General features: G+C 33.1%; 1 protein-coding gene across 7 annotated transcripts in view; it reads left to right on the forward strand.

The window, feature by feature from the left end:
* Supt3h (SPT3 homolog, SAGA and STAGA complex component) overlaps positions 1-21,695 on the forward strand; it is a 487,114-nt gene that overhangs the window by 389,150 nt on the left and 76,269 nt on the right. For 4 of the 7 annotated variants that reach the window (XM_047559656.1, XM_047559658.1, XM_047559659.1 and 1 more), the window contains exons 10-11: positions 838-1,005; positions 12,381-12,491. In XM_047559656.1, coding sequence (XP_047415612.1) covers positions 838-1,005; positions 12,381-12,491 — 279 coding nt within the window. Of the gene's footprint in view, positions 1-837; positions 1,006-12,380; positions 12,492-13,954; positions 13,980-21,695 lie in introns of all 7 variants that reach the window. The other 3 variants (XM_047559654.1, XM_047559657.1, XM_047559655.1) reach the window with 1 other exon arrangement.

A 21,695-nucleotide genomic window follows, 5' to 3' on the forward strand; every position in this document is an offset into this window, starting at 1 on the left:
TGGTTGATAGAATGAGAATATTTAGATTAATCATATCAAACTTGAAAAAGATTTTTATTTGCTTGTATATGTTTGAGATGGCAATATTGTGATATGACAAGGATTTCTTAAATTTTAGTGTAGTTTCTAGGTGCTATCCTTATTGGATTGATATTTACCTAGTGAGGAATGTCTAAAGGAAAGTAAGGGAGTTGGTGGTGTATTTGAAGGAGCATAAAAGCTTATCTAATAACTGGTTGAAAAAATTTTTGAATATTTAACCATAAAAAAGAGGCTAAAATGTATAAGAGTCTTCAAATATTTGAAGTACTTCTACATGAAAAAAATAACAGACATATAATCATGACCCAAGAAACTAGGTCCTTATGAGGGATATTAGGAAGTAAAGGAAGAAGGAAGAAAGGAAGACACTCAATGTGTAAAGGACTAGAGCAATCCACAGTGACTCCAAGCAGTGAGTTTGAGTTACTGGGAAAATTCTGGTCACCATTGTCACAAATAATGTCTAAAAAGCATACAGGTTTAGAGGAAATTTGTGAGACAGGTAAGTTTGAAATGCTAACAAAATTTCTATCTATCTAACAAAATCAGAGGCTTGATAAGTTTATACACGAAGAATTCTGATTTTCTCTAAATAATTAGATTAAAAATTAGTATATTTAAAATAACCTTAACAGCAAGATAGGGACATCATTTCTATGGACTAAATAAGAATAAATTGTGTTTTTATATTTGTAAACCATAAGTAGCATTAAATTCATGAACTCTTTTAAAAAAAAATTGTAATGTTAGTAAAGGGCCTGATTACTCATTTCAAAGCCATATCTCTTTGGGCAGGGGTCTTGCATGAAGTCCTGCCCAGACTCCCCTGAGAACACGCCACCTCCTACACCAACAGCTCCATCATCTGGATCCCAGCACTCAGGGAGAACCACATCAGGATCCCTAGTAAGTGGGAGCGCTGCACAGGACTCCACTAAAACCAAGCAAAGGAAAAGAAAAAAGGTCAGTGTTTTTTATATATATATATATTTTTTTTTTTTTTCCTTCCTGGTACAGAATGAAAAGAGTCTCCTTATGTTCCTTTCTGAGATAAGAAAAATGTGCTGTCTTTGTCTCAACTCAAAATTTTAGAAGTAGCCAATTTACATTCACCCATATTCAGTGAGTTCTATTTAACCTTTTTAAACAACTGTAATCTGGATACATAGAATATTGATTTTTTTCTAAAAATTTTTACTATAAAATTCTTCAGGGCTGGGGAGATAGCTCACTTGGTAGAGTGCTGGGGCACAAGGCCCTGGGTTCAATCCCCAGCACTGCAAAAAGAAAAAAAAAATCTTCAAGCATATAGAAATTAAAAGAATTATAGACACTTTATATCCATCATCCAGATTGTACAGATTAACATTTAACTATACTAACTACATATTTACTGTATAACATTTACCATATCTGTTCATCTAACCATCCCCTTTATTCTGTAGATCATCCTTTTTTATAATACATTACAAAGTAAATTGCAGACATCAGTGTATTTTATACCTAAACATTTTATTGTGTATAATTTATGGTTCCTTTTTTTTATTAAGGTAAAATTTATGTTCAGTGAACAGTTTGACTATGTACCATTTAATAGTTTTGATAAATACATTAACCTATGTTTTTCCAAAACCCTGTCAGGATACACAATATTATCATCAGCTTACAAAGTTCCTTTATTCTTTCTCTCAGTTATTGCCACTATCTTCTAAAAGGCAACCACTATTATAATTCTTTATCATAGATTAGCTTATTATATTCTAGAACTTTATATAAACAGAATATAATATGTACTTTTTTGTGTGAAATTTCTTTTACTCAGGAGGTTTTTAAATTTGTTTTTCAGTATAATTTAGTCATCTTTATTACTGATTAATATTCCATTATCTGAATATGTTCAACTTATTCATTCTTTTGTTAGTGGATACCTGGGGTAACCAGTCTTTGAGGTATTGTGAATAAATCTGTTAGGGACATTTTTATGTTAGTCTTTAAATACAAATGTCATCCTTTCTTTTAGGTTGATAGCTCAGAAGAAAATTGCTGGGTGGTGGAGTTAGTTATATGTTTTTGATTTTTAAAGAAACTGCAATACCTTTTTTTCCAAAAGGGTTGTACTGTAGTATTTAAGAATTCCAGTTAGTCAGGTAGACCAATGGTACAGAATAGAGGACACAGAAACAAACCCACATAAATACAGTTATCACATACTAGACAAAGGTGCCAAAAACATACAGTGGAGAAAAGATAGCCTCTTCAACAAATGGTGCTGGCAAAACTGGAAATCCATATATAGCAAAATGAAACTAAACCCCTATCTCTCACCCTGCACAAAACTCAGCCCAAAATGGACCAAGGACCTAGGGAAAAGACCAGAAACCCTGCACCTAATAGAAGAAAAAGTAGGTCCAACTCTTCATCATGTCAGCTTAGTACTAGACTTCCTTAACATGATTCCCAAAGCACAAGAAATAAAAGCAGGAATCAATAACTGGGATAGATTAAAACTAAAAAGCCTTTTCTCAGCAAAGGAAACAGTCACCAATGTGAAGAGAGAACCTACAGAGTGGGAGAAAATCTTTGCCATACACACTTCAGATAGAGCACTAATCTCCAGAATTTATAAAGAACTCAAAAAACTTTACACCAAGAATACAAATAACCCAGTCAATAAATGGGCTAAGGAGATGAGCAGACACTTCACAGAAGATCTATAAGCAATCAACAGATACATGAAAAAATGTCCAACATCTCTAGTAATAAGAGAAATGCAAATCAAAACTACCCAAAGATTCTGTCTCACCCCAATTAGAATGGCGATTACCAGGATTACAAGCAATGATAGGTGTTGGTGAGGATGTGGGGAAAAAGGTACACTCATACATTGCTGGTGGGGTTGCAAATTAGTGTAGCCACTCTGGAAAGCAGTATGGAGATTCCTCAGAAAACTTGGAATGAAATCACCATTTGACCCAGCTATCCCACTCCTTGGCCTATACCCAAAGGACTTAAAATCAGCATACTACAGCGCACAGCTACATCAATGTTTATAGCAGCTCAATTCACAATAGCTAGATCGTGGAACCAACCTGGATACCCTTCAATAGATGAGTGGATAAAGAAACTGTGGTATATATACACAATGGAATATTACTCCGCCATAAAGAAGAATAAAATTATGGCATTTGCAGGTAAATGGATGGAGCTGGAGAATATCATGCTAAGTGAAATAAGCCAATCCCTAAAAACCAAAGGCTGAATGATTTCTCTGATAAGTGGATGATGATACGTAACGGGGGTTGGGAGGGAGGCCAGAATGGAGTAAGAATGAATTGTATAGAGGAAAATGAGGGTTGGGGAGGGGGGAGGGGGAAGGAAAAATAATAGAATGAGACAAACATCATTACCCTATGTACACATATGAGTACACAAACGGTGTGACTACTTCATGTACAACCAGAGAAACAATTGTTGTACCCCATTTGTTTACAATGAATAAAGAAAAAAAATTTTTCATTCTTTGAAAAAAAAATGAATCAACTATATTACATGCAACAAATGAGAACTTAATAAATATGAAATTAATAAAAAAAGAAAATTGCTGAGTGGTAGAGTTAGTTATGTGTTTTTGATTTTTAAAGAAACCACAAGACCTTTTTTTCCCAAAAGGGTTTTACCATAGTTTTTAAGAATTCCAGTTGTTCCACATCCTGGTAAATATTTGATGTCATCATGGTTTTTACTTTAACTATCCTAATGAATATTTAGTGGTAACCATAGTTTATGCATTTCCCTAATTAATGATGTTGAACATTTTTTCCCATTTACTGCTTTGTCATTCATTTATCTTCCTCTGAGAAGTATCTCTTCAAATCCTTTATTCAGATTTTTTTTTGGGGGGGGTCACATTGACTTTTATTACTGATTCATAGAAACTTTTGTCATTTTTTAAATTTTTCTTTTTCTTTTTTGGTACTAGCAACTGAATCCAGGGGTGCTTTACTAGTGAGTCACATCCCCAGATCTTTTTGTTTTTTATTTCTAGACAGCATCTTGCTAAATTGTTGAGACTGATGTCAAACTTGTAATCTTCCTGCCTCAGCTTCCCAAGTAGCTGGGATTACAGGCATGCACCACCATGCCCAGCTACCAATTTGTAAGAGTTTTTTCTATATCTTGAATAATATTCCTTTGTCAAATACATACTTTTCATATATTTCCTCAGTTATTGCTTACTACTTGTCTTAATGGTGATTTTGATGAACACAAGTTCTGAATTTCTGAATAAGTCTTAATTTATCCAGTTTTTTTCTTTAATGTTTATGTGTCCTAACCCAAATGATATTCTCCTGTGTTTTCTTCTGGAAATTCTGTAGTTTTAGTTCTCACATTTACTTTTATTAATATGGGCAAATTACCTTTTGTATATTGTATGAGTTGAAGCCAAATTTGGCTTTTAAATATGGATATCTAGTTACTGCAGAACTTTTTGTTCTTTTTTTCTCTCATTGGATTGTTTTGACAGCTTTGTTGAAAATCAAATGACCATATAGGTGTATGAATTTATTTTAGGAAATTCAGCTATTTCATTGGTTTGTCAGTTTTGATTTCCCATTTTGATTACTATAGCTTTATAGTAATATAAGTCCTCAAACTGTTATTTTTAAATCTGTATGGATATGTTTTGTCCTTTGCATTGATGTTGAAAGGGATTGAATTGATTGCTTGTATCCATTTGGAATGTGAATTTCTAAGTGATATCATGTCTTATAATCCATGAATATGAAATAATATATTTATTCTTATGAAATTTCTCTTTTTCTCACTGGCAATACTTTTTATCTGATAAATGTAACCATTCCAGCCTTCTTATGATTACTATTTAATACATGGGTTTTTAAAAACTCCATTTTTTTCCATTTCATTGTGTCTGTGTCTTTAAATTTAAAGATAAATATATTCAACAGTTGGGTCTTGCTTTTTTTTATCTTTGCTTTCTGTCTGCATATTTTAATTATAGTCATTAATTCTGTGACATTTAATGCATTTATTGACATGGTTGGCTGGCTATAGGACAGTTATTTTTTATATGTTTTCTGATTTTTCTATTTCTACTTTTTGTTTATTTTCTCTTTATTGCCCACTTTTGGGTTAATTGTATACTTTTTTTGAAATTATTATTAGGGTTAATTGTACGCTTCTTTGAAGTTAATTTTAAGTATCTATTGGTTTCTTTGTGATAACTTCATATAATTTTTTTTCAGTAGGTATGCTAAGGATTCTAAAATAAATTCTTCAATTTTCATGATGTAAAAGGAAACATTACAAATATACTACATCTACATATATTATAAGCCACAGTATTACAATTTTCTCCTTAAGTAGTCAAATATATTTCAATGAAACTAACAGAAAAAATAGACTTAACACTTACCATTTCCACAGTTGTTTTTCTTACTGATGATCAGAATTCCATTGTTATCATTTTTCTTTTGTGTTCTGCTAAATTTTATTTAACAGTTTTTATAGTGTAGATTGACTAATGATGATTTTTAACTTAGTTTTTGTATTTCTGAAAATATCTTTCCTGGAAGATATTTTCACTGTAGAATTCTAGGTTGGTAATTTTGTTTTTCAGTCCTTTAATGATGTCATTCCACTTCTTTCTAGCATGCATCATTTTAAAACATAATTAAATAAATATGTATTATTGTTTCCCTGTTTGTATTGTTTATCATGATGCTCTCAGAATTCTTTCTTTATTTTTTGCTTCAGCAACTTGACCATCATAACATAGGAATGGTTTTCTTTGTACTTATTCTGCCTAAAGTTCACTGAGCTTCTTGACTATATAAGTTAATGTCAACCAAATGGGGAATTTTTGAGCAATTATTTCTTCAGATTTTTCTGGCCTATTTTTCTCCTTTATTTTTGAAATTCCAAGTACCTTATTATATTAGTTTCTTTGATATTGTTCCATAGGTACATGAGACTCTTTTTTGTTTTTCTTTCAGTATTTTCTCTTCCTCAGATAGGATAAATTCTATTGATCTTTCTTTATGTTCCAGACTTTTTGTTTCTTTTGCCAGCTTCAATCTACTGTTGCACCCATCCAGAAATACTTTACTTCTCATATTTTACTTCATACTTCTAGAATTTCTCTTTGATTTCTTTTTTATATTTTGTTTATATGATGTAATTTTTATTCATTTATTAACTTTTCTTTATGCTCTTGAACATTTTTATAATAGCTGCTTTAAAATTCTTGTTTGCTAAATTATATATCTGAATTTTCTTATTCTTCATTGATTATAATTCACACTTTCTTGTGATTTTGCATGTCTGGTTATTTTCAGCTGTATTGTAGACATTGTGAGTAATACATTCTAGATAGTGTGGGATTCTGTTATATTCCTATGAAGAGAGTTGGTAGCAGTGGTGGCAGTACCTCTGTGTTCATTTATTCAGCAGGAAATTGATTCTTCTAGACATACTCTTAATCTTCAAATTTCTCTTTTGTGTCAGCATCTAGAATCTCTGTTCTCTCTTCTCTTAGCTTTAGCAGAATTTCATGGATTCATTACCACACAGGGATAGTTTAGGGGCTAGTCAAAGATTTTGATAAAATGTATAGGTTAAATTTGGGAGTCACTCTCTTTGATTCTGTTCTTTTTTGAGACTTTCTTCCTCACTTCACACCTATGTGGTTTACCTTGAACTCTGGCCTAAAACCACCTCCATACCCACTGGAGCCTGACCGTAGTAAAGTGGAAATTCATTCTACTGCCATTCCCATCTTCTAAGAGTAGACACTCTCCCTTCCAGTTTCTGCCTGATTTTGGTCAGTCTTCAGTGCTTCCATGTACTTGTTTATTGTCTGAAATTTATGCTTTTATCTACAATTAGGTTAGTACAAAAGGAACTATTAGCTATTACAAGTAGTGAAATCATGTCAAGATAATAATTACTAATGATAGTAAGCAAATTTAAATTTTATCCTCATTTCTGATTTCCCCTTTAATTTACAAAATATCAGAATTGATTGCTTATTTGTTAAAGGAAAATTTGGACTATGCAGGATTTCTGTATTGTAAATTAGTTTTTTAAAAGAATTTCATCTATTGTACTCTCTAATTTGGCTCTCTTAATTTTAGTAAACTAGGGTTGCACAAAAGACCTTTTCAATGGATTTTCTTTCCAAGGTATGTGAGAAAGAATTGAAATTATCCTAGTAATTATGTAAGCATAAGTATACATAAAATAATTATAACTTTTTGGAAATTGTGTGTGTGTGTGTGTGTGTGTGTGTGTGTGTGTGTGAGTGTGTGCGTGCGTGCACGCGCATGTGCGCGCCTGAGATTGTCTGTCTGGTACCAGGGGTCTTATGCATGCTAAGCAAGTGCTCTAACACTGAACTATGTCCCCATCCAGTTTTTGGAAATTCTTGAGATTTTTCTCTTGAATATTTAAACATTATTTTTCCCGATCTTGTTGAAAACTTAATGAAGGTTCTCAAATGGTGCATAATTGGAGAGGAATGAATTTCAAGAGACCCATAGCAAGGTTGACCGTAATTGATGATATATTATATTATTGAAAAATGTAAAAAGTGGAAGTTATGTGTTTTCACCACACAAATGAATACTATGTGAGGCAATACATTTGGTTATTAACTAGATTTAACCATTATATAATGTGTAGTACTTCAAAAAGACTGTCTGACATGATAAAAACATAGTGTTATCTGTTGTTTTTTTAAAATAAAAATAATAAAGTTTCTATTATGTATCAGCTATTGGGACTTCAAGATGCCAACTAGCTTTGGGCATATTCCTTATTTTCACTTTCAACCAGAAAATTGGGTAATAATTAGAAAAAAATTTAGAATAAATGATGTTTTATGTCCCATCCAGATTTAGTTATAAATGAATACCCAAATTCAATGATTCTTTTTTGTCTTGTCCTTAAGTAGCTTTTCTAGTTTCAATTTCCTTGAAGCTTCCTCATTATATAGGACTTCAATTCTAACAGTTATCATCTTAATTAAACTTTGATATGAGAAAATTAACTGCATTATATACTGCACCTATTGATCAAAGTATGGCCAACCTTCATCTGAAAAGAAATCTAGAAGGACAGATCTCTGGGAGGACAGTGTATGTGACAGACATCAAGGAGAAAGAAGACACTTTCCTGGCCTTTATGGTCAGGAAGTGTCAGGAATATTAGTAATACTAACCTTTCATTTACTCAAGTCTGATGTATTTATTATTATTCTATAAGATGTAAGATTTCAAGTTTAGCAAAAGATGTAACCCACCATTATAGATGAGGAAAGAAAAAGAAACAGTTGTCTGAGATTCCATGTCCTTCTTAAACATTGAATTACTGTGGTAAAGGAAAATTTGAAAAAGGATAGGATGCTTTCTAAGCCGAGAAGAAACCCGAATAAGTAAGAGATCTGGGGGCAACAGAAGTTTCAGTGTAATTGTCTTCTACCACAGTTGAAAGTTCACACTTCTGAGATTTTGTTCAATATAAACCAGCAAAGACAAACAGGCAGTAGAAAAGTTAATGTGTATGATGTTTATGATACTTCAGCTTCCAATACCCAGCTTCAGTTTCAAGGTGAAGAAACAGAAATAAAGATGAAAAGAATATAAAAATGAAAATGAAATACAAAAATGAGTATGAATACAACCAAGAGGAAGAGAACCTGATACAGAGAGAACCTGCCAAATAGAACTTTATCATTTCATTTAAGGTAATACAGAATTCAGTTCCCCACAGATATTTCTGCTAGCACTATATAGACAACACTACACAGTATTTTGTCAAATATATGGATTTAGTTTTTGAAAATTTATAGAATACCTAAAATGTGAACATAATGAGGATGGAAAAGATGAAGTATATATAAATCTAACACTTATAACAGAGAACACTTATGTAAATTTAATACTAACTTTTCTCTGAAGCAATTTTTAAAATATTATAAAAGGCTGGAATTGTTGCTAAATTAAAAATTTCAAACTTGAGAGAAATTTTTAATTTTAAATGGTCATGACCACCTCACTAAGGAACTGAATATTGATGAAAGTTATTTGTTGAAGTGGAAAAAAAAAAAAAAAAACTCTAGGAATATAACATTTCAGATTGAAAGACTCCCTTCCAAAGAACCCAGTGGGCAAACCAAGCTAGTGTAAAGTACACATGGTAACTTCATTCATACTAATGTTAACAGTTGTTTAGTTATGGCAGATGAGCCTGAAATTGGTTAAGTGGATAATCTATTAACTTTTTCCCCAAAAGTGGATATTTTTATTTGTGTATAAGTTAACTTCACCTTTTTTTTTTTTTTGTCAAGGGCAGTATGATTCAGTCAGGCAAACTTACTTGTCTCCATATCTTACAAATAGCAATAACAAGGCAATTTCTAACTTATGATTCTATCATTGCCCATTTGGGCCACTATAACAAAATGTTATAAAATGGTTCACTTAAAGTAGTAGAATTGTATTTTTCACATTTTTTAGTCTGGAAATCCAAGATCAAGTTTCTGGCAAATTCATTGTCTAAGGAAGACCTATTTTCTGGTTCACTCTTAATCATCTTTTCACTCTGACCTTACATGGTGAAAGGGTTGAGGGCTCCACCGTTGTAATTTCATCACCCCCCTAAGGTCCTGTCCTAATACGTGGGGGTTAGGATTTAAACATGAGTTCAGGGGAAACACAAAGATTCAAACCATAGCAGTCTCCTACTTCCGTGTTCACAAACCCTATTTGATTGCCATGCCCGTGGTTCTGAGATTTGACCAAAATGTTCTGTACCAAAACCAAGTTTATTAGGAGGATAAGTATTTCTGTTGATCAAGGAGAAAATAAATGAAAACTAAATTCAATTTGTAGGGAGAAAAGAGTGAATGTAGGAGAATCCTTAGAGGAACACATGGGCAAGAATTCTTCTCTGACTTAGGTTTTAAGATTCTGACCCTCTCGATGTCTCTTTCTTTTCACTTGAGATTATACTGGAAGAATTACTCTTTAGATTCCAGTCCAGGTAACTTCTTTATGTGTTTTACTGCAAATACATAAAATGTGTCAACCTCCTTCATAAGTATCTGTGAGACCTAGCAAATAAATGAGTCTATACTAATCATATTCTTATTGTGGAGCAGAATAGATTCACAGAAGAGTCTTTACCCTCATCTAGGGAACCTGATGATTGCATTTATTCTAATATATTCCAACTGAAAGAAACTGGAATGAGAATTGAAAAATCACTCAAAGAACCCTGTGTACTTTCATGCGAGTGCCAAAATGAGAGTTAAAATAGCCAAATCTGTGTTGTTATGGGCAAAGGAGATACATTATTTAGGATATTTTTGGAATGAAATTGAGAAAGATACTCTAGTAGGTCCTATTGGCTTATTTCAGAGTTTGTTATAATAATAATCAAGATCTGTTTTGTATTTTATTTCAGGCTTAGCTTGGGTAACTAGCAGATATTCTTATAGAAATTTTAAGAATATTTTATTAGTTTGTAAAGGAAAGCATGCATGTGGTATAAAAGTATAGATGAGTATATACCATGAAATGTCATTCTTCCTATAACCCCCATCCTTCAGGCATCCCCTTAACATCCATGAGATCAGCATTGTTACTGATTTTTGGTATACACTCACAGTGTATTTTATGTGCTTAAATAAGTATATAATAGTTTTTTTAACAAGTGGTAACAGTGCCACACAATTAGATATTTTGCATTTTTTTTCACATAATGTATCTTAGCAATGGCTCCATAGGGAGTGATTATGAAATGACCCCATAAGTGGTTGCTGTGGTTTTCTTCTTCCAGTGGCTCTATAATAATTTATTTAACCAGTCCCTCATGGTGATCATTTGGTTCATCAATTCAGATACTGCTCTAGTACTGTAGTGAACACCATTTGTATGTGTGTGTGTATGTGTGTGTTTATGTGTGTGTTGTTTTGCACCCATGTGATATGTTGATAGGATACATTCTTAAAGATGAAATTACTGCGTCAAAGAGTTTGTACTTTTCATTTTGGTAAGATGTCGCCAAATTGTGATCCACAGAGGTTGTTATTCATAAAATTTTATTTTCTTCAAAGAATTATGAGAATAAAATTGTGGTAATTATCAGAAAAATAATAGTAATTATAATTGTGATCAGAGTAATGATTAGGGTTAATTAGGTGACTATGGATGAGTTCTGGACCACAGTTATACCAATATGTAAGTTGAATATTTCTTTGTTGATTCTTTAAGATTGATGACCTGGTGTCTGGTGCCTACTACCTACTATACTTTAAATTAGCTTACCCTTTTAAAAACATGGAGGTTCCATTTTTAATCCTTAATTTAAATAATGATCTAGTACTAATAATAGCTAACATGTCAGGCATTGTTCTATGTGGCTTATATTTGTCACCTCATTTAATTTTCATAACAGTCCTATAAAGCAATTATAATTTTTGTCCCAATCTACAGAATAGGAAATTGAGACCCAGAAATACTGTGGTAGAGATAGAACTGATAACCAGTGGGACTGGGATCTGGGTAGTTGATAAGCCAGAACTTGCAATTCAATAGTGGAACTATAATGCCCCTATTAATCATTGTAATTTCTTTTGAAAAATCATGTTATATACAGATACCCCTCTCTCATTTCTTGAGTTGATATTCCTCCTCACTGTACATAATCTTTCTCTTTCTTGTATCTTTTTGTGCTTTCAAACCTGCCTTTTACAGATGACACAGATGAAAATAGAAAGTTTTTGTTTTATTTTGTTCTCAGGACACTTAGAAAATTAGGAACCAAGTTAAAAGTCTTCTATGACATTCTCCAGTCTGATAAGTAAATACATACCAGTTTTACATTTTCCATTTTAAATTGATGACCCTCATCTTATTTCAGAAATATGCCCAGGACTCTCCCAAGAAACATTTAACAATAAATGTTTAAATGTTTTTTAAAAAAGAGCTTCCTGTGGTTCTTTCAACAAGCTCCTATGACACTTTTCATCAGCACGCAAGTGGCTGTATTCTCCTTACCTTGACATGTTGGCTTAGGTGAAATATTGTAGGCATAAAAATTGCATTTGGTAGGTCCACTAGGAAGGGGTCACGTAAAAGTCATCTTTGATTTGTTAATGGAACTTTTTTTTTTGGGATGTAGTATATGGCAGCAGTGCTGTGCACCCTAAGGAAAAAAATGGTCCATTTTATAAAGGTTTATTTTCATATTTTATACACTGTAGTTCTGTTGTGTGTTTTTGATTTAGTAACAATTTATGTGTTTTTCTGTCGCAGAGCACTGCGGCCTGTGGTGTTGAGGCTCACAGCGATGCCATCCAGCCCTGCCACATCAGAGAGGCCGTTCGACGCTATGGCCACAAGATTGGCCCCCTTTCCCCATTCACAGTACGTAATAACAGAGTTATAAAAAGTTATATTTATAATCTGAAAGAATTTTGATTTTCAAGTGGTCAAATGAAGAAGCAGTGGAATTGTTGAAAGCAATTTGCGGTAGCCGTAATTTTGTTGTATAAAAGTGGCATAATTCTCTTGGGAAATAAAACTCATTTTTGTCTCTTTTAGAAAGGACATTTTTTTTCTAAAAAATATTATTTTCTTTCAGTTACATATTAAGCTTTTTTGTTGGAGCTTATATTTGCTATTTTTCAAAACTTAAGTTTATAAAAAATTTTGTCAAATTATATGTATTCAAATATTGCTAGAAGCACTTTATATTTTAAAATTGGTTAGATTGGCATTACCACTTCTATCAGATGTCCTTCCCCTAAACATACTTTGAGTTGGAAGAAGAAGAAATGATTTCTTTACTTGGCACTGAACTGTAGACAGGCTTTCTTGTCTTCAAATGATTTGAAAGCTTATAATCAGGATTTTTTTAAATGGAGAATTAAAGATTCGATGTTTTAGCAGTGTGTTTGGGGTGTTTTAATCAAATACTCACAATCCTTTTAAAAAAATCTTTGTGTTAATAGAAGTTTCTCCAGGTGGTTCTGTTCCTGGGAAATTTGTTTGATATTTAGAAAGTAAGGTTTGATTTACATAACCAAGGAACTGTAAAATTTGTCTTTTTTGATATTCATTTGTTTTAACATACTAATGCAGAATATATTTTTAAAAATTTATATAATCAATAAATGAGTAAATAAATAGCAAGTATGACACTACATATGTTTTTACCTAAGAGGGGAATTTATTATTCTTTGTTCATTAGAGTTTTGATTTCTTTTAAATTATCTCCGTTTTTCACTTACAGACAATGTTTTCTTTCCATTCTTCTCATGATTATTGTGAATTATCTGAATTCTCACTGTGACAACAAGAGTGTATTTTATAAATGTCTCTAGAAACTTTCTACTATATAAAAGCTATATACTTTTGCATAAATATTTCAGTCTTGAAAGAAGGAAATCAGTGTCCTTGTTTTTTTTCTTCTTCTTCTACAGAGAGGTTATTTTAAACAAGAGACCAAAACGAAGATGAAATTTAGAAAGGGAATAATTGGAAGTAAAAATTTAAAAACCAACTGAAGTAGAAAAAGCTGAGTTATAAAGACTAAAAATATAAAAATATCAAATCCATATATAAGGGCCAAATAATGACCAATAGGTTTAGACAATGGGGTGGAAAAATGAGAAAAAGGAGTCAGTGTTGACAGTGATCTAGAAGTACTTACAGCGTAGAAAAGGGAAACAGAATTTTTGAGAAATAACCAATAATGGTACCTAAATGTAGTGAATAAGATATCGTAAGTGTATTCATTATATGGGGAGAACCTCAAAATCATGAAGTTGTCAATATATTCTCAAAGAAGTAGCTGCTTCATTCATTGAGATTTTGTTTTTAAATAGACTGAATGGATCACATTATTTACAGGTATGTGTATCCCCTCCCCTCCATGTCCAACCTGTTACTGATATACACGATTGCTTTTACATTCTGACACTGTGGTATATGGTAAAAAATGGACTTTAATCCAGGTGCAGATACAGCTCAAGGTAATTTTTATCTAATAAAATATAACCAATATGCTTTTTTTATCTACACAATTTAAAATGCTTAATTTAAATAAATCTAGAAAAAAGAAATGATTGATACCTGGAATGCTCACTTAGCTACTATCTGAGCAGAAAGACAAATTAACAGCAAATAGTTAAAAAAACAAAACAAAAAAAACACTCCAGAGAGGTACCCCAGGTTTTATTATTCCTCAGAATAGCATCACCAGGAAAGATCTGCTCCATTACCTACATCTCTAAGAGTTTGCCCAATCATCAAGTCTAAATATGCCTGCTCCATTATAGAGCATGGGTGATATGATCAAGGAGATAGTAGAGTGTATTTTGACATATTATACATACATGGAGTATAACTTCTAATTAGGATCCCCTTCTTGTGGTTGTACATGATATAGAGTTTCACTGGTGGTGTATTCATATGTGAACATAGGAAAGTCTGTCCAGTTCATTCTATCATCTTTCCTAGTCCCCATCCTTGCCTCTTCTCTTCATTCCCCTTTGTCTAATCCATTGAACTTCTGTTCTTCCCTACCCACCCCCTTGTTGTGTGTTAGCATCCACATGTCAGAGAAAACATTCAACCTTTGGTTTTGGGGGATTGACTTATTTCACTTAGCATGATAGTCTCCATATCCATCCATGTACCAGCAAAAATCACAAAGTCATTCTTTTTTTATGACTGAGTAATATTCCATAGTGTATATATACCACATTTTCTTTATTCATTCACCTGTTGAAGGGCACCTAGGTTGGTTCCATAGCTTAGCTATTATGAATTGAGCTGCTGTAAACATTGTTGCAGCTGCATCACTGTAGTATGTTGATTTTTAAGTCCTTTAGATATATACCAAGGAGTGGGATAACTGGGTCAAATGATGGTTCCATTCCAAGTTTTCTGAGGAATCTTCATACTGCTTTTCAGAGCAGTTGCACCAGTTTGCAGTCCCACCCGCAATGTATGAGTGTGCCTTTTTCCCCACATCCTCACCAACATTTATTGTTACTCATATTCTTGATTGTTGCCATTTGACTGAATTGAGATGGAATCTCTGTAGTTTTAATTTGCATTTCTCTAATTACTAGAGATGTTGAGCATTTTCATACACTTGTTGACCAATCGTGTTTCTTCTGTGAAGTGTCTCTTCAGTTCCTTTGCCCATTTACTGATTGGGTTATTTGGGTTTTTTTGGTGTTAAGTTTTTTGAATTCTTTATATATCCTGGAGAATAATGCTCTATCTCCCATTCTGTAAGCTCTCTCTATCTCCCATTCTGTAGGCTGTCTCTTTGCTGTGAAGAAGCTTTTTAGTTTGATATCATCCCATTTCTTGATTTTTTTTTTTGAAGGTGGAGTAACAAGGATTGAACTCAGGGGCACTTGACCACTGAGCCACATCCCCACCCCTACTTTGTATTTTATTTAGAGACAGGGTCTCACTGAGTTGCTTAGTGCCTTGCTTTTGCTGAGACTGGCTTTCTTTGAACTCGGGATCCTCCTGCCTCAGTCTCCTGAGACACTGGGATTAAAGGTGTGCACCACCACTTCGGGCGCATTTATTGATTCTTGATTTTACTTCTTGTGTTTTAGGAGTCTTGTTGATGAAGTCAGTTCCTAAGCCAACATGATGGAGTGTTAGTCCTACACTTTCTTCTAGTAGGTTCAGGGTTCTGATCTAATGCCAGTTTCTTGACCCACTTTGAGTTGAATTTTGTGCAAGGTGAGAGATAGAGGTTTAATTTCATTCTGCTACTTAGGAATTTCCAGTTTTCCCAGGACCGTTTGTTGAAGAAGCTATCTTTTCACCAAGGTATGTTCATGGTAAATTAATTTGCTTTTTATAGTTAAAAACTCTCTTTTTAAATTTTAAACTCTCTCCTCAGAGGGAATAGAGTTGCAGACTCTGTAAGCCAATAATATGGCTGCCCTGCCCTGACTTCCACATACTTCCACATACTTTGAGCTGCTAAAAGGAGTAGCTCATGATTGAAACCTCGATGTTAAGAGATGCTGTTTTTCATTTTCATAAGGTCCATTCTGAGTACTGAAGATGATACTTGAAGCAGCTATAATAGGGACACTTTGCTACCTAGCCTTTGAATTTCAAGAGAGAAAGCATTTGGACTGCCTTTATAGTAAGCCTTTGTAGTAACCATAGATTGACACCTAAATTTCCATGCAGAAAGGCTTAGCTGACTAACTCTGAGCATCAAATTTTCTTTGTAAATTAAAATGCCACTGAACTGAACAGCTAGTTTATGTTTATAAGCATTTTATTTTTGAAGAATTTCATCCTGAATCTAGTGTTTGTATATTTATTTTCTTTATTTTTAAAGGTTATTCTTAATTTTTTCAATTTTAAATGATAATACAAAAACATAAAAGTCATACATATTAACCAAGTATCATGGAATGTTTGGTAGATGTATACATTACATAATGTTTACATTAGGTTAAACATATTTATCTCCTCAGACATTTAAATGTACGGTACATTATTGTTACCTATAGTCACCATACTGTGCAATAGTACCCAAGAAGGTCTTGCTCCAATCTCGCTGAATCTTAGAACCCACTGATCAGCCTTTCCCCCTCTTAACCAGATCCCCCACACACTTAACCCTCATTGCACTCTCTACTTTTATGAGAACAACTTTTTTAGATTCCACATGAGTAATATCATGTGATACTTATCTCTTTCGTGCCTATTTCACTTGACATAATGATCTCTGGTTCATTCGCATTATCACAAATGACAGGACTTCCTTCTTTTTTATAACCAAATAGTATTCAGTTGTGTATATGCTCCACATTTTCTTTTCCAGTCATTGGTTGGTGGACACTTAGGTTGTTTCTACTTCTTGGCTATGGTGCTGCAATGAACATGGGAGGACAGATGTTTCTTGTACACACCAATTCCACATCCTTTAGGTAGACACATAGTAGTGAAGTTGCTGGATCACGTGATACTCTGTTTTTAATTTTTTTAGGCACCTCCATACTGTTTTCCATAATGACTGTACTAATTTATTATACTTTCAAATAGAATATATAATTTAGAATATCCATAACTTGGAACATACACATTAATTTCCAATAATTCGAAATTGATTTAGGGAATTAAAAAAGTAATCAGTAGTTTCTAGGATAAGCCAGATGTACTTAAAAATCTGCTTTTAGTGAGGTATCATTCTCTCTTCTGCATGACTTCTGAAGTAATTTTATACCAAATTACAACATGATCAATTTTAGGAATGCAAAAATTCATTATATAAGGAGTTGTGTGTTCTTTCATTTTGGGAATACTTGAAATGATGGGGAAAGAAATTATTTAAAACTATGTTAAGTAGAGAGGAAGAAAGTACAATGTTCTGCACTGTGGTAGCTGCAGAGGAAGGGAGGAAAGGGCAGGATGGCTTAAACATCAGCTATCTGCCCCTCACCTATGGACTCTGCATTCGGAAGTGCTGAGGAGACACTTACAACAGTGCTCCCCCTCAGCCAGTTTTAACAGTGCTGTCTTTGTCATTGTTTCAGTTGATAGTTTCTTTTCTGTGTTCTCATTTATTCTGAATCCTACACAAAAGACCAAAGAAAGTAACATGCCTAGAAATTTTAATTAATCCTTCAAGTTAAGCTATTAATTAGATTAAATAGAAGAATCAGGGCTAATATTCTGGTCTTCCTAATCCAATTTTTTCCTCCAAAATAAAGCATTTTTGCAACTGTCTCCACCCCATATATCTCATTTTCTGTACAAACATTTCAACGAACCATTAAAGAAACCAATTTTGCTTTTTGTTTCTTGTTTATTTTTCCTAATTCTATAAATCATTTCAGAGTTGATGATTTGTGGTAGTTATCTTAGATCTGGGGATGTAGCTCAGTAGAAGAAGGCTGGCCTAGCATGTCAGTCTAATAGGCAAAAATAAAATAGCAGTTATAGCAACTAATATTTATTAAGCACTTCCATATCATGCACTGTACTAACTTGCTTCTCACCAGTCTTAAGTAGAGACTAACTAGTCTCATTTTATGGATGAAGAAACTACCAGATTTTAACTAGTTCTCCCAAGTTCACATTCAGTAGTTTGAAAAGATATTTGATTTGTATTTGATAAGTGATGATACTGAACAATTTTATGTACTTACTGATAATTTATATTTCTCTAAATTTTGATCCAACCTTTGCCATTTTTCTATTGGGCCTTAGTAGATTCATTTGTATCAATCTAATTTATTCAAATAAATTTTTAAGAAATTTAGAGCAGTTTGCTGGGCACAGCGGTAGTGCATGCCTGTAATCCCAGTGGCCCAGGAGGCTGAGGCAGGAGGATTGAGAGTTCAAAGCTAGCTTCAACAACTTATCAAGGCCCTAAGTAGCTTAGCGAGACCTTTTCTCTAAATAAAATACCAAATGAACTGAGAATGTGGCTCAGTGGTTAAGTGCTCCAAGGTTCAATCCCTGGTACCAAGAGAAAAATTAAAGCAATTTATAAACTATGGACAGTAAAACCTCTCATCAGGTTTCTTGTAGATATTTTTTCCAGGTCTTCATTTATCCTTTATTTTTTTCTAATTTGCTACTCTTTTTAGTATACAGGATTTTACAATAGGATTGGTAGATTTACCATTTTTCTCTACTATTTTCCATTGTCTTATGAGTTTAAAAAATAATTTTACAGCTTGATATTAAATATGTATATGTTCAGTTTTTTAATTTTTGCAATTTTTTTGTATAACTGTAATTCTACTTTCTTATAGTGTTTTGTTTTTGTTTGTTTGTTTTTGGTTTTTAGTGCTAGGAATTGACCTAGGATCTGTGAACACACTGAGAAGTGTTCTACCACTGAGCCAACAACCCCAGACCTTCCTCTACCTTTTGTATCTAACATGTAATGTGAGAGCTTTCATGAGTAGTAAACATCAAAAAATTCCACTTAATTAAATGAACAATTCTATTTGTTAGGGTTGTTTTATTTGTAATCTATTAAGTTATTCTATTAGTGAATGTCAGTTCTGTTTTCTTTTCCAAAACTATTGGTAATATTTTACATATATTATATAAACATATAAAGACAGAAATGTTGAGAAAGGTATTAGGACCCTAAAACAGTTCTGGCAAAAAGTTTACATGGATTATCCTATCAGAAAATTGATATTAATAACTGTTTGAAAAGGTTTTTTTCTTAACTTAAAGATTTTTGTTAATGAGTTTTTCTTTTTAATATTCTTAGAATTTACTTATACACATTTAGAAGTAAAAACATTTTAAAATTTTGTGATTAAGCATTTGGTTTTTTGTTTGTTTGTTTGTTTGTTTGTTTTGTTTTTTTCTCTCTCAGAGGAAGCACCCTGAATGCTCTGAGTACTCGGTGTATACTCCCTTGTCTGTCGAATGGAAGGCCATCCCACATTTCACCTAGATTCTCACTATTTACAAGCAGTGGGTGGTGCCCATGGTTACATACTCTGGAGCTCAAGCCCAGATCTCAATGGGAACTGCTGTGAATGGCTGATAAAAAGCCAGGTCTATAATTTTGAAAGCCAGGGAAAGGAAACTGCTGAGTGTGATGACATAATCTCATGTGTAATGCCTAAATATATTTTAGTTTCTCCTGATAGTCAAATGGAAAATATGTTAAACCCCTGAACTTGATTATTATCTGGCAGCCTTTTTTTTTTTTATTGGTTCTTTTTAGTTATACATGACAGTAGAATCCATTTTGATATAATTATACAAGCATGGAATGTATCCTATTCTCATTAGGATCCCAGTCTTGTGGATGTACATGATGGTGAGATTCACTGCAGTGTATTCATATATGTACATAGGAAAGTTGTGTCAGATTTATTTCACTGTCTTTCCTTTTCCTATCCCCTCTTCCTTTCATCTAATCCAGTGAACTTCTACTCCCCTCCCATTTTGTGGGCTAGCTTCCACATACCAGAGAAAATATTTGACCTTTGGTTTTTTGAGATTGACTTATTTCACTTACCATGATAGTCTCCAGATTCATCCATTTACTGGCAAATGACATAAAGTCATTCTTCTTTATGACTGAGTAATACTCCATTGTGTATATATGCCACATTTTCTTTATCCATTCATCTATTGAAGGGCACTTCAATATTGAAGGTTGGCTCATAGCCTAGCTATTGTGAATTGTGCTGCTATAAACATTGATGTGTCTGTGTCACTATAGTGTGTGTGCTGATTTTAAATCCTTTGGTTTAAAAATGGGATAACTGGGTCAGTGGTTCCATTCCAAGTTTTCTAAGGTATCTTCATATTCTTTTCCAGAATGCTTGCATCAGTTTGCAGTTCTACCAATAATGTATCAGGCAACTTTCTATTGAACTAGAATAGTGAGACAATAAAATTGCTCTTTTAAGCATGGTTATTAACCTAAATAACCTTAAGTGCTTCCCCCAGAAGGAAGTCTCCAATATCTACTCAGCTGTCTTAAATTCTAAGACAGAATGAGCATTTTAAAGCTGTTTAGGTGGGCTGGGTATGGATTTACACACCTGTAATTCCAGTTATTTGGAGGCTAAGGCATGAGGATTGCAAGTTCAAGACCAGCTTCTACAACTTAAAGAGACTCTGTCTCAAAATAAAAAATGAAAAGGAACTCTAGGGGTGTAGTTTAGTGGTAGAGCGTCTCTGGGTTCAATCCCTAGTATTGAAATAAGCTGTCCTGGAGGGAACCAGTTAGAATTGACCTCAGAGAAGCTTTGCAGCACACCAACTCAAAGACACCTTGCAAGAGTGTGACAGAACTAACTCTAGATTCCAGCCACACAATTCTCCATTTACTGCTCTTCCACTTTGGTCATTTACTTTGGTGTGTATAGATTTATTCAGGGATTCTAGGGATATTCTTGTATCATTAATTATTCAGAGATGTTCATAATAGGCCAGTAGAGATAAAAAAAAAAATATGAAATTTTCTGTAAGCATTCCCCCACATTTAACTTTGAAACACAACAGTTGCTTGCCAGATGGATTTGAGTATTTCGATCTAGAATTGCACCTTCTTTAATAGTACTAATGTCACATATTAGATTTGTCTGCATTTTGTGTTCAACTTTCAAAATTTAATGTCACAAAATACAAGAATAATTTTCATATTTAAATACCAAATATAAATTAGGTAGAATTCTTAAATATTTGTATTTTTACTAGAAGTAAAATGTTTCTCATGAAATTTTCCGAGCATATTACTAACCCTATCATTCTGTTTTGGGTCCAAGTACATTTTTATAACTGTAGGCCACTTATTCTCAGAAAAAAATTAACATGTGGCTTATCTATCATATGAAAATAACCTAAAATGGAGTGTTCTGGAAATACATGAAACTTATAATTGTTTTTAATTTGAAAATAGGGTGGGGTGTATATTTTGAGTTACAGAATTTATTAGGTCAATTTATAAGCAACTTCAATTTCTTTAGGTCAAAAACAATTGAATATGTTGTTATATGGCCCAGTTAATTCAGGATTAAGTTTAGGATTATTCAGAGAGGGCATGTTAGAAATGATGGGAATAAAGAAGCGGAAGAGTTGGGAAGA

The sequence above is a fragment of the Sciurus carolinensis genome, chromosome 7 (genome assembly GCF_902686445.1).
Source record: "Sciurus carolinensis chromosome 7, mSciCar1.2, whole genome shotgun sequence".
In the NCBI taxonomy this organism is placed as follows: domain Eukaryota; kingdom Metazoa; phylum Chordata; class Mammalia; order Rodentia; family Sciuridae; genus Sciurus; species Sciurus carolinensis.